Genomic DNA, 21,023 nt, shown 5'->3' on the forward strand with positions numbered 1-21,023 from the left:
CAATTTTTATTGTGATTAAGTGATTACATAAATTTCACAAATTTCACAGTATTATGGGATAGTGACAGCTAAAATTACAAATATATTCTAAATTATTTTTCAGAGATTTTTGTTTGTTTTTACTTATCTTTTAGAACCTCTTCTTTCTCTCCCTCTGCTGAGCCAATTTTATCAAACATTTAAAATTGTTTCATTTCAGTGTTCCTTTATTAATGAATATATAGGAAAAGTCTTATGCAAAATATTTCACTTATCATTCATATTAATGAAGGCAAACACTGTGTATAGTGTGAATGAATCTCTTTGATTCCCTTTGAAAGTTTTACTGCTAATAGTATTATTGATGTGAATAATTAAATTGATTAAAATATCAACAGTATTTTTTGGTCTTTTTTCCTTTCTTATTGTGATTACTTTTGTTTAGCCACCACAGTAATGATAATTAGAGTGGAAAAATTAGAAATTTCAATTAAAAAGAAAATCTAACGCTCCTCAGAAGACAATGAGCACCTGGTGTCTTTGAAATGTGTTATGTAAACTGCACCATTTTTCAGAGTAAAGATTAAAGAGAAGAAAAGAGGCAAAATAAAGCAAGATATCTGTTCATCATAATGAAAAGGAATATTACTTTCTAATATCATTCCAAGCATCTTCTGGCTATGGAAAGGCTAGGTATATAGGTCCCAAATACAAAGTATATGTTGGATCAAAACCTGCTGGTATTTTCATAATTATATATCAGCTAAATTCCCACATCCATTGTAGACTTGGTGCAGCTTTTACCTTTGAAGCCTAGAGATTGGACACAACACTCCACAAAGTGATCTAACTATTTTTTATTTATTTATTTTTTGTCGGTCATGGGGCTTGAACTCTGGGCTTGGGCACTCTCCCTGTGCTCTTTAGTTCAAGGCGAGTGCTCTACCGCTTGAGCCACAGTGCCATTTCCAGTTTTCTAGTTTTTTATTGGAGATAAGAGTCTCACGGCCTTTCCTGTCCATGATCCTCAGATCTCAGTCTCTTGAGTAGCTAGGATTACAGGCATGAGCCACCAGCGCTCAGCTTCATCTAGCTATTTTTAAAGATAGAAGAAGCCAATTTTTTTAAAAAGTTCTTTCCTATGGATGTACTTTTTCTAATATATATTTTAATTTTAAAGATACTGTTCAGAGGGGTTACAGTTATATGAGTAAGATAATGAGTACATATCCTATAAAACATTATTAGCCCCTCCTTTGTTTGTCCCCTAAGATCCCTTCCTTCCCCAATTCATCCCTCTCAACCCCTCCAAAGTTATAAAGTTCATTTTCAACATGGTATCTTATACATTTCATGTTACAATGGGTCAACCTGTATCCTTGTTTCAGCATTTTGTTATTTCACTTCCCTTCCCCAAATTACAAAAATGTAGGTATAAGATGTAGGGCACTGGAATCAAATACAGTGAACATAGGGGATGTACCGTGGGGGTATACAAAAGAAACAAAAAAAATCACATAGTGCATTATAAGTACATTAAAAACAACAGCAACAAAGATAAAAATCACTTGTGTCCCTATCTTGTGGTTCACTTCACTTAGCGGCATCTTATATGATCATATGTACATGGCTTTTGAGCTATCCTGCTTGTCCTAGATATATACTAGTTATTGCAAATAAAGGAAACCATGGGACTTATGTTTCTTTGGGCCTGGCTTACTTCACTTAATAAGATTTTTCCCAATTCCTTTCATTTTCTAACAAATGGGGTAGTGTCATTCTTTCTGATAGCATAGAATTCACATATCATATATGTATATATATATATACATATATATATATATATATGTATATATATATATACATACCACATATTCTTGATCCATTCTCTACTGGGGGGCATCTGGGTTAGTTCCATATCTTATGATGTGGATAAACATAGTTGTGATAATGATGTGATAAACATAGTTGTGCTGGTAGCTTTAGCCTTGTTTGTGACCATTTGGGTAAATGCCAAAAAGTGGGATTGCTGGGTCATAGGGGAGTGCTATGTGTAATCTTTTGAGGAACCTCCATACTGCTTTCCAAAGTGGTTGAACGAGTTTACACTCCTACCAACAGTGCAGTGGGTTTCCTTTTGGCCATATCCCCTCCAGTATTTGTTGTTAGATTTCTTTATAGACATTCTAACTGGGGTGAAGTAGACTCTCAATGTTGTTATGATTTGCATTTCTTTATGTGTGTATTGACCATTCTTATTTCTACCAACAGTGCAGTGGGTTCCCTTTTGGCAACATCCCCTCCAGCATCTGTTGCTATTAGATATTTTTATTATAACCATTCTAACTGGGGTGAGGTAGAATCTCAATATTATTTTTTTCTTTTTCTTTGTTTTTCCTTTTATTATTATTATCTTTAAGTAGTTGTACAAAGAAGTTCCCATTCTACAAAACAGTATATGAATTCAAGGTGTCTGACAACATTGTTGTTGTTTTGATTTGCATTTGTTCTATGGCCAGAGAAGTTGAGCATTTCTTCATGTGTCTATTGGCCATTCTTATTGTTTCTCTTTAATTCTTTAGGCCACTTATTAATTGGGCAGTTTTTCCTTTGAGGATTTGTTGTTGGCAGTTTACTTTTTTGAATTCTAAGAATATTTTGAGGCCCTTGTCCATTGTATGGTTAGTGAAGATTGTCTCCCAATCCATTGGATTTCTATTGATCTTAATATTTCCTTTGCCATGCAGAAGCTCTGCAGTTGCATGCAATCCCATTTGTCCAACCTTTCATTTGTTGTGTTTCTGAGTCTCTATTAAGGAAATTTTGGCCTGTGTCAAGGAGCCCTAGAGTTTCTCCTATTCCTTCCTGTAATGTTTTCAGGGTGTCTGCTTTGACTCCAGGGGCATGGGAGTTTTGTCCACGTCCTTATTTCTGCTTTAACTTCCTTTTTCATTTTTTTAAAGTTTTCATTATAGAAATTTTTGACTTCTTTTGTTAACTCCTAGGTATTTTATTTTTTGTGGGGTTATTACAAACGGAGTTGCTTTCCTGATTTCAGCCTTGCTCTTCTATTTATTGGCATACAGAAAAGCCATTGCTTTTTGAGGGTTAATTTTATACCCTGCCAAAGTTTCAAATCCCCTCAAGTATCTTGGGAGTGGAGTCCATGGGGTTCTTTAAATATAGGATCATATCATTTGCAAAGAGGGAGAGTTTTACTTCATCTTTCCCTATTTGGATCCCCTTTATGTTTGTATCTTGTCTTATTGTTCTAGCTAGGCATTCCAATACTAAACTGAAGAGAAATGGAGAGAGCAGACATCCTTGTTTCATTCCTGAAGTTAGAGGAAATGGCGTTAGCTTTTCACCATTAACTATAATACTGGCTGTAGGTTTGTCATACACAGCCTTTATTATATTGTGGAATGTTCCATGGATTCCTAGTTTCTCCAGAGCTTTCATTATAAAGGAGTGTTGGATCTTCTCAAATGCTTTTGCTGTGTCTATTGAGATAATCATGTGGTTCTTATCATTGATCTTGTGGATGTGATGAATTACATTGATTAATTTACATATATTGAACCAACTTTGAATCCCTGAAATGAATCTTGTTTGATCATAGTGTATGATTTTTTTTGATGAGTTGTTGAATTTGATTGGCCAAAATTCTATTAATGTTCATCAAAGAAATGGGTCTATAGTTATCTTTCTTTGATGAGTCTCTGCCTGGCTTGGGAATGAGGATTATGATAGCTTCATAGAAAGAGTTTTGGTGGTGAACTTTCACTTTCAATTTCATTGAAGAGTTAAAGGAGTATTGGTGTGAGCTCTGCTGTGAAAGCCTTGTGGAATTCAGCTGTCAATCCATCCTGTCCTGGGCTTTTCTTGGGTGAGAGGTCTCTTACTGCAATTTCTATTTCAATATGGGTTTGTTGAGTTGCCTTTAATCATCTTGGTTTAGTCTGGGTATGTCAATATTTGCTAGAAATTCGTTTATTGCTTCCAGATTCTCAAATTTGTTAGCATAAAGATCTGAGAAGTATTCCCTTATAATGTTCTGAATCTTGGATGTTTCTGTGGTAATGTTTCCATTCTCACCTCTGAGTTTATTTGGGTGTGTTCTCTTCTTTTTCTGGAAAGATTTGCTAAGGGTCTGTCAATTTCATTAATATTTTGAAGAACCAAATCTTTTTTGTTGATTCTTTCTACTTTTTTGGACTCTAATTCATTTAATACTCATTTAATTTAATTATTTCTTTCCATCTACTGGAATGGTGTTTGTCTTTTTCAAGGAGCTTAGGTGCATCATTAAATTGTTGGTTTGAGATCTCTCCAATTTGTTGATATAAGATTTCAGAGCTATCAATTTTCTTCTGAATACTGCCTTTGCTGGTAATTTGTGTGTTCATTCTTTGTTAAATATCATGAGCATTTGAATTTCCTTCCTAATCTCTTCCATGACCCACTGGTGGTTCAACAGTGTGTTGGTCAGCCTCCATGTTTTACAAGATTTTCTTTGGTGGCTTTTGGTGTTGTATTCTAATTTTATTGCCTTGTACACTGAGAGAGTGCAGGACATAATTCCAATGTTTCTGAATTAGGACAAATTTGCTTCGTGACCTAAAATGTGTTCTATTTTGGAGAATGTTCCTTGTGCTCCTGAGAAGATTGTGTATTTTGATGCTGCTGTAGATGTCTGTTGTCTAGTTGATCTCCGCAGCTGTTCAGATCTGAGGTTTCTCTGTTATGTCTTTCTCTGCCGGGTTGATCTATCCAGCGTGGATAGTGGTGTGTTAAAGTCCCCAGCAATTAATGTCCTTGGATCTATATGAGATTTGAGGGAAAGTAGTGTTTCTTGGATAAATTTGGGTGCTCATTATAGATATTTAGAATTATAATATCCTCCTGAAAGAGAGAAACCTAAAAAAGGAGTCAGCAGACTAGAAATTAATATGTTTAGGACAATTGTGAGGAGAAATTATGATTAGAGCAATGTGGGGAGGGGAAGGGAGGAAGGGAAGATAACTAAGTCCTACTTTCAGAAAGAGGAAAAGGATAGAAGAAAAGGAAAAGAGAGATAAAGAAAAAGGAAAAGTAAAAAATAAAAAATTTAAAAAGGAAACACTTAAAAATTATGTAACTATAAAGAAGTACTACTACAATTAAAGGAGTTAAGGCTGAGAGTTTGTGAAGTGAGTAATCAATATCTGACTTAAGTATGCACACAATGAAGGATACGGTCTAATAATCAAAGACGTGTATATATTTGGGGATATACAGAACAGCATTTAAGTAAAGCAAAAAAAAGGACCAAAAGGAAAAAGAGTAAAAATAGAAATTTTTTTACAAACCTAAAATTAAAATGATGAAAAGAGTTCTTCGGGGATGGGAAGTGGCTCAGTGGTAGAGTGCTAGCATTGAGCTGAAATGCTGAGAGACAGTGCCTAGGCCCAGAGTTCAGGCCTTCAGTTCTTCAATTTTTTTTTTGAGGGGGGAATCTTGTGTCTCCCCTCTGTCCGTAACCAGTCTCTTGGTGGAGTCTCTGGTTTGCTTCTGGTGTTTGGTTTTCCTGTGGCTTCCTGGTTTCTTAAGTCAGTTTGTTTGAGCAGGCAGAATGAAGCTCTGCCTTACCAGGGACTTTATGACCCTCCTCCCAGGCTAGTTCGGTGGGAGGGTGATCTGCTTTGAGGATCACAAAAGAGGGAGATGGCTGTTTCCTCAGCTTGGAGTTGCTAGGTTGTGGGTAGGGTTGAGGCCTATCAGCAATAAGTAGCTTTTCCCTGAGGGGCTAGCTCCTGAGACACTCACACAGTTCAGCCTGGAGCCATTCTCAGGATTTATGTGTACTGAATTTCCAATTGTTTTTTCTTTTACCCTCATGCAGGTGGAGTTGCTGCCTGTGATAAAGCGGGGTAAAGCAGCCTCTTGCTCTGTTTACCCAATGAAGAAAGTCACCCCACACTGGGCAGAGTTTGCTATGCCTGGGAAAGGCAACTTTCCCTGGGGGTGGAGCTGAGCCCTGCAAGTCAGTTTCCTTTGACCTGTTGAATGGCTCCTATTGTCTTCTTCCAAGGCCTGAGTTATAGGCTAGTTGCTCTGTCCTAGTCTTTGTCAGTATCAAAGATGGAGTTCTCCGATGTTTGGGAAGGGGCTATCTTCCCACTGCTGCTCCATGAGAGGATGTCTTGTGGGGTACTCACACCTTTCCCTTGGTTTTCAGGCCATCCATGGTCTGCGACTATCTGTGGACAGCAGGATGAAGATTTCCGCTTCTTGCCAGATCTTGCTAGCAGTGAGTAGAATCCACTTGCAAACTGTCGCTGGTGCCTCTGTTCTAGGCTCTGTCTGTTGATATGGTGGCCAGGACAGCAGCAGCCACTGAAGCCACCGCAGACAATGGCTAGTGCTCAAATGTGTGTCCTTAACTTAGCTGCCTGAATTTTTCTTCTCTGGCCAAACTCTGTACGGTGATGCCCACTTGCTGTGACTCTCTAGACTTGGATTTTTCACTGAAACACTAAAACTGGTTTTTATGCAAGAGCTTGTTTAGACTCCAGCTTCTCCTCTGCCATCTGCCTTCAGATGCTGGATGCACTTTTTGTACCATAACACAGATTTGGATCAATAGAATTAAAGACTTTACTTACGCAAATTCAGTGAGTTTCTTTTTTTTTGGGCGGGGGGTCCGGTTGTGGGGCCTGAACTCTGGGCCTGGGCACTGTCCCTCAGCTCTTCAGCTCAAAGCTAGCACTGTACCACCTGAGCCACAGCATCACTTCCAGCTTTTTTTTTTTCTGCTTATGTGGTGCTGAGGAATCGAACCCAGGGCCTCATGCATGCAAGGCAAGTGCTCTACCACAGCCACTTTCCCAGCCCTTCAGCGAGTTTCTAAAATAAGTGTGTGTGTGTGTGTGTGTGTGTGTGTGTGTGTGTGTGTGTGTGTGTGTGCTCATCCTGGGGCTTGAACTCAGAGCCTGGGTGATGTCCCTGAGCTTTTTTGCTCTTACCCCTTTACAGCTCTACTTCTGAGGTTAACTGGAGATGAGCCTCAGGGACTTTCCTGCCCTTGCTGCCACTGATCCTGAGAAATCAGCTGCTAAGTAGCTATGATTACAGGTGTGAACTCCAGCACCTGGGCATATAATATAATATAATACAATATATAATATAAATTCTAACCTAAAACATGGAGACAAAACCTAACAATATAGTAAAAATTTTATATTTAACTTCATATGTGTTCTCAGGTCATGATTGCTTAGGTCAAACAAGTTTCCAAGGATATTTAGGGACATTTGCTGATTGGTTATTGACTAGAATTTCTCTGAATAAATGGCTTGCCTTCACAAGCAATATAAGATGACTCAAGTTATATAATCCCAAAACTGTGCTTGCAAAACTTAACATATTGTTATCTTAGGGTGACACTTTGCTAGTGGTCTTCAGTTACATCGTAAAAATCAAAAAGAATTCTATGCATCAGAAAAGGACATAGCATATAAAAATAGTGGAATGGAAATGTAGCTTAGTTGAAGAAATTTCAACTTCAAAATACTTTTGAATGTTTCTTTTTTGTGTTTTTTTTTTCCTTTTTCTTTTTTCTTTTTTTTTTTGTCAGTCATGGGGCCTGAACTCTGGGCCTGGCCACTGTCTCTCAGCTCTTCTGCTCAAGGCTGGTGCTCTACCACTTGAGCCACAACACCACTCCCAGCTTTTTTTTTCTATTTATGTGGTGCTGAGGAATTGAATCCAGGGCCTTGTGCATACAAGACAAGCACTCTACCACCGAGCCACCTTCACAGCCCCACTTTTGAACATTTTTGCAGCTCTTTTTTAATGACTTTTTTTTAGATAATCACCTTTGATTACCACTGGTATGTTCGTTAAATGACAGATAGACATCCTCTCAAATTCTGCACAGAGATACAAATGATTAATATGTTAACCAAAGAAGGTAACTGCAAATCTTTAATTTAATGTACTCCCTGGGGGAGATGTACATTATCTTTTTTTTCTTTTACTTTCATGGAAGAATAAAATATTGAGTAATCAACTCATGCCCTCTTTCAAATTTTTACACTAATAATTCTGCTTACATTTTAGTAGTAATTATATTAACTCTAAATAAAGCATAGTGTATAAGTGGAGTAATATAAAATAACAGAAAGGTAAATAAGCATGTATTTATGCAACTGTATGTACAAATCTATTATATACAGATGTTCTAAAAGCTAAAACAATGTACAAACTGAAGACATTTCAGATAGTCTGAATATGTTCTCCTTGTGTCACATGTGTGGTGTAAATTTCTCACATGCCATGTGACCTTCACAGGGTCATCTTTAATATGCAAATATATGACTGCAAAATCATTGATAATGACAACAAAACGACTCTGAGTGATGTGTTCCTCTGCGCTTACTGCAAATGACCCAATGTGAACCTATGCTCTGGCTCTTTTCCCTTTTTCTGATCCCCTTTACAGGGACACCAGCTGAGATTGGTTTGTGATGTCATAGCCTATGCACTTCTAATCCTACATTCTCTCCTTTTTCATTTCCACAAGATGCCCATCCTTACCCCTCCACAGAGGCAGAGCTCACCATCTCTCTAGTGATCGCCATTTCCTACAAAGATGAACCTCAAACTAACTTTAACTCTCCATAGCATTGATCAGAGTTTAGAATTTCATCAACTCTATTTTTCTTTTGAAATGTGGTGTGTGTGTGTGTGTGTGTGTGTGTGTGTGTGTGTGTGTGTGTGTGTGTGTGTGCCATTTCTGGGGCTTCAACTCAGGGTCTGGGCACTGTCCCTGAGGTTTTATGCTCTCAAGGCTAGCACTCTCAAATAGAGCTCATAATTTCTATGGAGTAAACCCCAGAGAAATGGGCTTAACCCCATATAAATTATTGGATCTACCCAGTAATTCCCATATATATAAATCACAGTGGCAGAATTTGGTTTACAAAATTTCATACATTTGGGATGAAACATAGCTGATTTTTCTGTTGCCTCTTACCTAAGCATAAGGAATGAATCAGTACCCCACATTTTACAGTGCTTAAAATTCTCTATGGAAAGGGGAGATGAATAGATTTTGAAACACAGAGAATTTTTTTGGTAATTTTATTTTATTGTAAAGATCCTGTACAGAGGGATTACAGTTACATGAGTAAGGCAATGAGTACATTTCTTTTGAACATTGTTACCACCTCCTTTGTTTTTTTTCTCACCACCACCCCCCATCCACAGTTGTAAAGAGCATTTCCAACCTAGTGTCTTGTGAGTATCATTGTTGCAATGGGTCATCCTGTGTCCTTGTTTCAGCATTTTGTTATTCCCCTTCTCCTCCCCAAACTAGATAAATATATATATACAAGATACAGTGTACCAAAATCAAATACAGTGACAACAGGGGATATACCATAGTAGAGGAGAACATACAAAAGGGACAAAAAAATGTATAGTACATTAAAAACAACAACAACAAAGAAAAACCTCTTGTGTCCATATCTTGGGGTTCATTTCACTTAGCATCATCTTATATGTCATATGTACATAGATTTTGAGCCTTTCTACTCACCTGATAAGATTATCCTCAATGTATACTAGTTATTGCAAATAAGGGATACCATGGGACCTATGTTTCTTTGGATCTGGTTTACTTCACTTAATAAGATTTTTTCCAAGTCTTTCCATTTCCTCAAAAATGGGTGGTGTCATTCTTTCTGACGGAGGCATAGAATTCATATATATATATATATATATATATATATATATGTATATATATATATATAACATTTTCTTGTTTCATCTGCTGAGGGACATCTTAGCCAAGGTGAATAATGCTGTGGTAAACATAGTCATTGATGGTAGATTTAGAATGACTTTGTTTGTGATCATTTGGATAAATGCCCAAAAGTGGGATTGTTGGGTCATAGGAGAGCTCTATGTATAGTCTTTTGAGGAACTTCCATACTGCTTTCCAGGGTGATTGAACAAGTTTACACTCCCACCAACATCCCCTCCAGCATCTGTTGTTATTAGAATTCTTGATTATAGCCATTCTAACTGGGGTGAGGTGGGATCTCAATGCTGTTTTGATTTGCATTTCTTTTATGGCCAGAGAAGTTGAGCATTTCTTCATGGGTCTATTGGTCATTCTTATTTCCTCTTCAAAATGTCTTTCTTTAAGACTTTAGCCCACTTAGTAATGGGGCAGTTGTTTCTTTGAGGCTCTGTTTTGGGGGGATTTAACTTTTTAAGTTCTAAGTATATTTTAGATATGAGGTCCTTGTAACATAGAGAATTTTTAATGCATAAATAAACCATTATATATTTTTTGCATCTCAGGGAATGTACCAGACTTGGAAAACAATGCATTTGTGTCATTTCGTCAATTGTAAAAATAAAAATGCAGCTTTCTGGTGCCAATATTGATAGTGAATGAGGCTGTGTGTGTATGTGAGGTGATAGGAGAAATCAGAACTCTGTACTGTCCCCTCAATTTTAATGTGAACCTAAAACTACCCTGAACATAAAGCTCGTTCTGAGTAATTCACACTGCTAATCCCAAATAATAAGGAGATGGAGATGAAAAAGACCACAGTCCAAGGCTAGCCTTAACATAGTTAGTGAAACACTACCACAAAAAATAAGCAGGGCATGGTGATATGCAACTGTAATTCCAGCTTTGCAGGGAGCACAGACAGGAGAATTATAGACTAAGATTACCCCTGGGCAAAATGTGAGACAGTTTTGAAAATTACCTAAAGTGAAAAGGGTTGAGGTTATAGGTCAAGTGATAGAGCGATAGTTTGGCAAATGTAAAGCCCAGAATTCAAGCTGTAGTATCACCAAAGGAAAAAACCATATAAATGTATGGAACACACACACACACACACACACACACACACACACACGTATATAAAAACATAAGGTCCCACATACAAAATATGTGGTAAATGTAGTGTTAAATGAGATGGCATGCATATATAAAAAGAATATATTTACACATATATGTGTATGTGTGTATATATGTAAAAACAATTTTATATATTAAAAAAACAATAAACACACAGAGAAACTACCACACTGCATGTATCCATATGATTAATGCAGAAGGCAGATTTGTTGAGAAAAATAAATATCTTCGTCCCCTTCGTGGCTTGCAATCCAGGACTTAGAATATTTAAATCTCTTCTAGGGGTCAGGCAAGGCTGTGACCAAAGTAGTAAATTATGCTTGGCTACATTTGTTATCATTATTTATAATCATATGATTCATTCTGATTGTGAAGTTTACCTATGTGTAACTGCAAATACCTGTAAAGTACAATTAGGGTGAAAAATGATATTTCAGTGTTTGTGTTGATATAAGTTGATATATGTTCCATAGTTTGACATAGCTTGACAGTGAAAGTTCAGGAGAAATCTCTAGTGGTGCTTGTATATTCTAAGTTCTTAATGTCCTCAGCTGTGATCACCTGCAAACTGATCATACTTATGGTATTGAAAATGAGCATTTGTATTTTTTTCTTTTTCTTTCTTTTTTATTTTCTGCTCCTGAGTCTTGAAGTCTGGACCTGGGCATTGTCACTGAGCTTCTTTTGCTCAAGGCTACTGCTCTACCACTTTAGCTACCGTGCCACTTTTGTTTTATTTTTGGTTTTTTTCTGTGATATAATTAGAGATAAGAGTCTCACAAACTTTCGTGCCTGGTCTGGCTTTAAAATTGTGATCCTCAGCCTCTCAGTCTCTAGGATGTGAGCAACCAGCATCCAACTGCATTTGTACTTTCCATTTAGCGAATAATTCATTTAAAATAGATTGCTGCATGAATTTCTGAGCAACAGCATTCCAGTATCAATGATTGTATCTACTCCTCTGCTGTCTAAAGTGTATACATCCTGAAAGGCCATTCAACTCTTCCATTGTGATAGCTGCAACAGAAATGTAAATATTCCTGAGAATATACATCAATGTATTTTCCTTCTCCACCCCCCCCCCACCTTTTGGTCAGTTGTAGAGCTTGAATTCTGGGCCTGGGAACTGTCTCTCAGCTCTTCAGCTCAAGGCTAGTGGTGCTCTACCTCTTGAGCCACAGCACTACTTCTGGTTTTCTGAGCGGTTTATTGGAGATAAGAGTCTCACGGACTCTCCTGCCAGGGCTGGCTTTGAACCATGATTCCTAAATCTCAGCCTCCTGAGTAGCTACCATTACAGGCATGAGCCACAGGTGCCTGGCTACATCCATGTATTTTTAACATGACTATATATACATATATGTGTGTGTGTATGCATGTATATATAGAGAGATATATACTCTATACTACAATACAATATGTCACCCATCATGACAGAAAACTAGAGGTAAATAACTTCAGAAGCAGATGTATTAATATTTTGGAGGCCTGAACTCATGACCCAGGTGCTGTCCTTGGGTTTTTGTGTCCAAGGCAGAGCCATGCTTGCTTTATTTATTTATTATTTATTTAGTTAGTTAGTTAGTTAATTAGAGATAAGACTCTAATGAACTTTACTCCCTTGGCTGGCTTCAAACAGCAGTTCTTAGATCTCAGCCTCCAGAGTGGAACATCCAGTGATTTCTTCATATCTTATCCCACCTTTAATGTAAAATCTGCCAGAAATGTGTCAGGAGCAACAAAGGATTTCATAACAGGAATTGAATGGCATAATTGAGACACTCTATGGACAGAATAATTATCAGAATATTCAAGCTTTTTGGAAATATATAATTTCATTTGGAGAATATGTGACAATTTTCCCACATAATTAAGAATCATTAGTAGATATAACTCTCCTGTTGTCAGTGTAGATAGAATTTTATTGGAGGTAGATTAATTCAAATAATGTAATGAAGAAACAATCATTAGGTTCAGAGAAATTTAGAGGAATTCAGAATTTAAAATTGAGAATATAAAATTTCTGATCAAAATTAGGAACCTCCAAACTGGGCACCAGTGGCTCAGTCCTATAACCCTAGCTACTCAGGAAGCTGAAATCTGAGCATCACAGTTCAGAACTAGCCTAGGCAGGAAAGGCCATGAGACTCGTATCTCCAATTATCTACCAGAAAACCGGAAGTGGTTTTGTGACATAATGTGCTAGAGCACTAGCCTTGAGCAAATATTGCTCAAGGACAGTTCCTAGGCCCTGAGTTCATGCCTCAAGACTGACACAAAAAAGTTAGGAACCTTCATTGACACAGAAAGGACTACCAGGGGCTGGGAAGGTGGCTCAGTGGTAGAGCGCTTCCCTTGCATGCATGAGACCCTGGGTTCGATTCCTCAGCACCACATAAGCAGAAAAAAAAAAAGCCAGAAGTGGCACTGTGGCTCAAGTGGTAGAGCGCTAATCTTGAGCTGAAGAGCTGAGGGACAGCGCCCAGGCCCAAAGTTCAGGCCCACGACCGGACCCCCCCCCAAAAAAAAAAATAAAGAAAGGACTACCGGCCCAACTGGAACACATTTTCTGCCAGGACACATTCTCAATCTATTTTTCCAAAGTTTCCTCTTAGAAACTGTTACAATATGAAATTTCCTGTGTAAAGAATTAGTAAAAACTCTTTTTAATGGTTATACTATGTAACTGATTCTCGGTCTAATGGAATGAGAAATTCAAACTTGACTCCCATTTTGCTCAATTAAAAGGCTATCTGAATATTTTACATCCTTGAGGAAGTTTTACGTTATTAACATGGTAACTGGAATCCTTTTGAATTTATTCCAAGAATAAATTGTGATGCCTGTGGATGATTCTTCTACAGATAAATAGTTCTGAAAGTAAACAAAGCAATGTTCTATAAAACTGTTATTTCCTTATTGAAATGGAGTTATATATATCTCTAGGGTAAGACCTAAAACTTACAGGTTGAGAAATGTGTTCAAATTATTTGTTGGGAAAAATGGAATAAACTATTAATTAAATGCTAGAAGAATTGTAGGTTTAAAAGAAAATTGTACTTTGAATCATCCTAGGAAATATATGCCTTCCATTCATATTTCAACATTAATATTTGACAAACATATAAGCTAATAAATCAGAACAGAATCTGAAAATTCAATTTCCGTAAGTATCTTTTGGAGTTTTCAGGCTTTGTTGTAAAGCAATTCTTTGAACTTGCATGTATTTAACAAAACTTATTTCTTATATTTGTATTTATGAATTCCTCTTTCACAGTGATCAGTTATTGCACTGAGGTTTATTATGACAGGAGGGTGAATTTTCTTTGAGAACTTTTTAATGAGGCCCTGAACAATTGGTATCAGGATGAATTTCATTTGCAATGTTGTTTTCATAGTGCATTTGTCCTCCATTCATTTTCTGACAATATTGACAACTCATGAACAGTTGATAGGTGCCCAGGATTCTTCCTTTTTATTTTCCCTTCTCAATAACTGCCAATTCCTGCAAACCCATATTTTACATAAAAACAGCTTTGCCTCCTTCCACTGATAAATTAAACCACGCAACTTAAATGGATCTGTATAGTGTACAACACTTCAGAAGAATTCACCAAAGGTAAGCTTCATGCTGAGGGAATTTTAGAAATCAGTTTTGTCTCCTTCTCCCTACCACAGAGGGTTGAATAAGTAAAATTTAGAATACCTATAGTCAGCTACTGCTAGGCAGGAAGTAAATGAGTGAATGTAAGGGGAGAGAGAACCAAGAATATACTGTGAATTCTATCTCGTTCCTAATAATCTTTATTGCCAAGGCCATATTAGCTCTTGGTATTATTAATAATGTGAAACAATAGTTCTTCTAGAGCCTCTTACCAGTTTGAATCAGATCTGTAACACTTCACACACTAAATGTGTAGCAGATAAGAAATTCATTGCCAGGAGTAAGGTTAAAAGATATTTGGGGTTGAACTGTTATGTTTATAGCTACTCCAATAAGGAAAAAGGCCAATCACAAATACATCTAGGTGTTAATTTTAGTAATCCTTACCATGATTCTAACCAACAGCTATGGAAATATGTTTCTGTCAGTAATCTGGTATTTTATTCATTAGAAAACACTGGAAAGGGGCTGGTGCCAGTGGCTCACACCTGTAATCCTAGCTACTCAGGAAGCTGAGATCTGAGGACCATGGTTCAAAGCCAGCCCGGGCAGAATAGTCCATGAGACTTTTATTTCCGATAAACCACTAGAAAACCGGAAGTGGCACTGTGGCTCAAGCAGTAGAGGGCTCACCTTGAGCTGAATTGCTGAGGGATAGCACCCAAGCCTAGAGTTAAAGCCCCACGACCAAAAAAAAAAAAAAAAAGTAATTGATAAATTCTTTGAATATGAAGGCTATGAGAAAGAGCTCTTTTACCTAGGAGGAGTAGAAAATATCTTTTAAAGATAATTTTGAAATATGAGGTATTTTACTTGGGGACTCAAACCATGTGGTACCATGGGATTTAGCATTACAGAAAAATAAAGTTACAATGATGAATAAGAAAAAATCTGAAGCCACCCACTGGTGGCTCATGCCTGTAATCCTAGCTACTCAGGAAGCTGAGATCTGAGGATTGTGATTCAAAGCTAGCCCAAGCAGAAAAATCCATGACACTCTTTTCTCCAATTAACCATCAGAAAACTGGAAGTGGATATTTGGCTCAAAGTGTTAGAGGGCTAACCTTGAGCAAAATTGCTCAAGGACAGGGTCCAGGCCTTAAGTTCAAGGCCTAAAGCTAACAAAATAAAAGAAAAAGAAAAGGAAGGAAGGAAGAAATCTGATCTTGTCATTTACCTTTGAAAGCAGACAAAATAGCTAAGGAAGTTTTTCATAGAGTAGCTTTTTTGTCTGGGGTATGTGGTATAAGTATACAGAGTTTAAGTTTCAGGAACTGCACTGACTAGAAAAGTTAATTATTAGAATAAACCTAAGAGAGAAATATCAAGATCACAATGAAACAAAACAGGAGAAAATATAAGTGAGGAAAATAAATGGCCTTACTCTAGCATATCTGCAAGAATTATATCCTTGAAAAAAGCATATAAAAACTTATAATATAGAAATGAAATATATTTATATAAATAAACATATACTTAAATGAACATATACTTAAACAAACATATACTTAAATGTTTATTTATATTTAACTATATGCTTATTTATATAAATTTATATATTATATGTAATTATGTAATATATTAAATACATAATATGATATGTATTAACCAATATATGTCTTACTTAGATAGTTCTCAATTGAACATAGAAGGAAGCAGCTGGTCACCAATGGCTCCTACTTGTAATCCTACTACTGAGGAGACTGAGATCTGAGCATCTTGGTTCAAAGGCAGCCCGGTAGGAAAGTCCATGGGACTCTTATCTACAATTAACCAGCAAAAAGCCAGAAGTAGAGCTGTGGCTCAAGTCATAGTACATCAGCCTTGAGCAAAAAAAATAAATCTCAGGGACAGCGCCAAGGACCTGAGTTCAAGTTCTAGGTCTGCCCCCTTAACCCCAGAAAAATGTAAGCAAACTATCATTGTAACAATATTTTTTTCAAGTCTGTCATGAGATTATCCACTTTATTTTCAAATAACGTAAGTTCAATGCATCAAATGTTTTCCAATTTGTAATTTACTTTGTTTTTAAACATGTAAATTAAACATTATTTTTCAAAATGGCTTACAGGTTAAACGATATTCTCAGACCTCTTTTTTTACGAAATTTATGAATATTCTAAGAGAAATTAATAAACATAGGGACAAAAAGATTACCTCTGATTTTTCTGACATTATTTAATGTGAATTCCCACTTATCATAATTTAAAATGGGCTGGGAGAGCTTTCCCATAAGTAATATTTTCATACTTATTGAAGATTCTTGGGGTCAACCAATTTCCATAGATGTTATCTACTAGCATTTTATTCATTTTTTTAAATTGGGACATATCACTAAACATCACGATGTTTAAAATAAAGCACAGGATTGCCTTCTCAGTTGTAAACTCCAAAACAATATCTCTGATAGGGAATATTCATTCATCTGACGTCAAGCTTTATAGGAAATTTCCATTTCCTCCCGGAAAAGATCGTCAACACTACATCTGCTCTAACCACTTTTTTTTTTTTTTCAAATATCACAAAAGGTGGGTGAGGGAGAGGCAGTGAATTGTCTCACCGATAGGCAGAAATTCATTGTCGTGGTCATGAATTACTAAGGATAGACAAGTTCTAGGTAAAAACCAAAAGAAATATGATGGTAACTCCCCAACTATTTTCACACTATTTCACACTTAGGTCTTTTTTTCACCCCTTCACTCAAGATCACCTCCGCTCAAACGTCATAGAGAATACAGGAAACCATACAAGATCAACAGTCACCGATCACAAAACTAGTCTGAATCACAGACTATCACAGAGAGAGAACACGACAAGCGAAGACAAGATCTTGGGAGCCCGGACTCCAGGAACCGGTCATTCACTAGGAAGATTTCTCTTTCCTCTTCGGGAGAGGGTCAGCCCTCTGGGTAGCTTCCACTCCATTTTCGGTGCCTTTTCTCGAAGACCTGGACCGTCGCTTCTTCACACAGGAGGCCTGCAGGTTCGCATCCTCCACCCACCTCTGCAGACGCACAGTAATCAAGGTCCACGTGATGTACGCCTGGATGGAACAGCTGGACGACAGGACAGCGATCTTAGCGGCCAACACATTGACATTCCCGCTGATGGCGTCGGTGCTCCGACCCGGGGATCCGGCCAGGTGAAGGCCCACGGTGACCACAGACACGATCAACGTCACCAGTCTCCCCAGGATAAATACAAAAGTCCACAGAGACACCCCTTTCTGATACTTCTCATCGCTGAAATACACCAGGGCGCACAGATGGGAGAGCAACTCCACCAGATAATGCAGCACCAAGAGAAGGAGCCCCAAGTGGTTGAGGTACAGAAGGTAAGCGCCGGCGATGTGGAACAGGTGCACCCCGATGTAGATCAGCTGGCTGGGGATGTCCTGCTTCTTGATTTTCTGGAAGTAGAGTTCTGGAAACCCGTGGAACCAATAAGCCAGCTGCGAGATGTAGAAGAACTTCATCTGGAACGTCATCATGTTGTGGCCCTGAGCTCTCCACAGGAGAGCCGGGTCCGACAAGCAGTCTTCCGAGATGAGGATGAAGGTTCCCCAGATGCAAGACACCAAGTAGAAGGCGCTGAACTGGCCGGACTCGTTGCACTTGTTCTGCTTGGCCTTGGTGAACTGCATCCTCCGGCTGATCTTATCCAGCACGTACTCCTGGATGGTGGCATGCAGGATGATGGTCACCAGCATGTAGAAGAACACCGTGGCCAGATCCTTCACCCCATAATGATAGAGGGTCTTGGTGCCCTCCGGCTCCTCGTCAGCGGGGACCACCACGCCGTGCTGCAGCGTCAGAAACACGATGGACACGTCGGCCGTGCCCTCGAACATCAGCCCCAGCACGAAGAACATGCCCACGCACGAGACGAGGTCCGCGTGATTCTGCAGGATGAATTCCTGGCTCAGCATCGGGGGGTTCTTGGCGCTCTTCTTACGGAGTCCCATCTTGGCGCCTCCCCGGGGAGGGAGGGAGGAGAAAGGGGGAGATGCTGCTTTTTCTTTCCCCCCCTCTCTGCCAGGCGCTTGCACGCGCGCGCGCGCGCGCGCGCACCGCAGCCGCTTCCCCTAATCCCCGGGTTCGGTCCTCACCGCGCCATCGCCGCCGCCGCCGCCGCCGCCACTGCAGCTCCGGGGACCCCGCGCCCCATCCCCTAAGCTGGCCTGAGTCGCCGCGGCCGCCTGCAAAAGAAAAAAAAAAAAAAAAAGAAATCAATCAACAGCAAGGACTGAGCAGGGCCGAGCATGCGCACCAGGGCAAGGAGGAGGCAGGGAAGGAAATGGAAGCGCCGCACCCCCAGGCCCGCGCCAGGCCCGGTGCGCGCGGGGATGCTCGGAGCCAGGCCGCCAGACGCACCGCCAGGACGTCGGCGCCCGTAACCCAGGGCAACCGATGGATTCTCAGCCGGCGCCGCTTCAGCAGATTGTAAATGATCACCGCCAGGGCCGGCGCTTACCATGGTCCCTTCATCATCATCACCATCATCATCACAAGCAAGCTTTCCCAGTGCTGGCTTTTATCAGGAACTTATGCCTCTCTACAGGGGAAAAAAAATCACTAAAGCACAACCCCAAATTCTTCTTCCCGTTCCCCTCCTCCCTTTGTTCCCTCAAAAGAAAAATAAAATAGTAAGGTTCCATAGGGTTAACGCGCCCAAGTCCACATCTCTAGTAAATGTGAATAGGCGACACTTGAATCCTGGCTGTCTCCAGAGCTTGTATTTCTTGCCTTTATTCTGCTATACTGCTCTCTGTGTTCCTCTCTGTGTGTCTCTGTCTGTTTCTGTGTGCTTCTCTGTCTCTGTCTTTCTCTCAGTCTGTGTGTCTGTCTCTGTCTCTGTGTTTCTATCTGTCTCTCTGTGTGTCTCTGTCTCTGTCTCTCTCACCATTCAGACCTGGAAATATACTTAACCGGACCAACAGCAAAGCAAATATGAAAATTTCTGCTCTGCAATAATAATAATTTGGCAACGATATTGTCTGCTTAGCAACTCTACTGAAAGATTGCAGAAGTATTGATCAGTTCATGGAAAAGTCTTTTGGCAGCAGATCCCCCAAGTTGATTTTCTTTGCTCTGGCAAAAAGAAATTATGTTTCATTGGTATGTTTCTTGCATGTTTAATTTTAAGATTTACATTTCAAAAATGGGTTGTAGAGAGGATGGGTTAAATGATATTACCTTGTCCATTCAAATTTTGCTTAGTGAGGGGTAAGTGTTTTCTTTAGTGTGTACTGAAGTGAGATCAGAGTTATTGATAACAGAATTAAAGTTTGATGTTGGGGATATACTGTTCAGAAGAAAAAGTGCTTAGAGATATAAGGAATAAAGCCAAGATGTGTTTAGATTCCCCAACTGTCTTTTATCATCCTTTCTGAAAACCATTACAAATGGATGCTGTCCTACTCTGATGATATTTAACAAAATGTTCTAATTAATAGACAGTGCACTTCTATTTTGTAGGCTAGCCAAGCAATAGCATATACAAGCTGTTATAGAACCTGTTCTTAAGTTAAGGAAAGTACCTACATAATTGAACTTAGCAAGCATTCCCTATTTCTAAACAGTTCCTCATTGGATAGTTTTACTTGTTTGAGGGCTCATTTTAAAATTAATTTTCTTTTTTTTTGGGGGGGGGGAAGTCCAGTCGTGGGGCCTGAACTCAGGGCCTGAGTGCTGTCCCTCAGCTCTTCAGCTCAAGGCTAGAGCTCTACCACTTGAGCCACAGCGCCACTTCCAGCTTTTTTCTTTTTGCTTATGTGGTGTTGAGGAATCAAACCCAGGGCTTCAGGCATGCAAGGCAAGTGCTCTACCACTGAGCCACCTTCCCAGCCCCTAATTTTCTTATCTTTAAGTAGTTGGAAAAAGGGTTTCAATTCAACATGCCTGTTTATGAGTACAGTACAGCTTGATCAATGTCCCCCTTCTATCATTCTCCCTCTCAACATTCCTTCAGAATCTTTGTTTTTAAATGAGGTTATTTGAAGATTCACTAGAAAACCAAGGAATTAGAAACAGACACCAAGAATCAAGAAAAAGATAAAGTTTGTTGAAAGCTGTCTGTATAAAACAGTCCCAGATACAGAACACTGTCTCCTAGGAACCAACAAGATTTTGTTTTAAGAAAGTGCATATGTTCCCATTTCTTATTAAAGATCACTTTAAATAAAAACTTTGTCAATCTTCTTAAAGACATAGATAATATGATGGAACTAATCACAGAATTACTTGTCTAATTTCTGAACTGATACTTTACCTACATTTGCCAGGATACTTTACCTATTTGTCAGGATTTCCAATCCTACTTGTACAATAGAGTAGATTTCTTAAATTAAGTTTTTTATTGTGAAAATAGTGTACAGAGGGGTTATAGTTACATGAGCAAGGTAATGAGTCCATTTCTTATCCAGCATTGTTGCCTCCTCCTTTGTTTTTCCCCTAC

The 21,023-nt window shown here is 38.7% G+C and overlaps 1 protein-coding gene across 1 annotated transcript; it reads right to left on the bottom strand.

Annotated features, from left to right (window-relative positions):
• Nucleotides 1-16,403: 16,403 nt before the first annotated feature.
• Tram1l1 (translocation associated membrane protein 1 like 1) lies at nucleotides 16,404-18,662 on the bottom strand. Its single transcript, XM_070022043.1, has one exon. The coding sequence runs from the start codon at nucleotides 18,529-18,531 to the stop codon at nucleotides 17,431-17,433; it is 1,101 nt and encodes a 366-aa protein (XP_069878144.1). The 5' UTR covers nucleotides 18,532-18,662; the 3' UTR covers nucleotides 16,404-17,430.
• Nucleotides 18,663-21,023: the final 2,361 nt, after the last annotated feature.

Source organism: Dipodomys merriami, unplaced genomic scaffold, assembly GCF_024711535.1.
Source record: "Dipodomys merriami isolate MVZ:Mamm:240054 unplaced genomic scaffold, mDipMer1.0.p SCAF_15, whole genome shotgun sequence".
In the NCBI taxonomy this organism is placed as follows: domain Eukaryota; kingdom Metazoa; phylum Chordata; class Mammalia; order Rodentia; family Heteromyidae; genus Dipodomys; species Dipodomys merriami.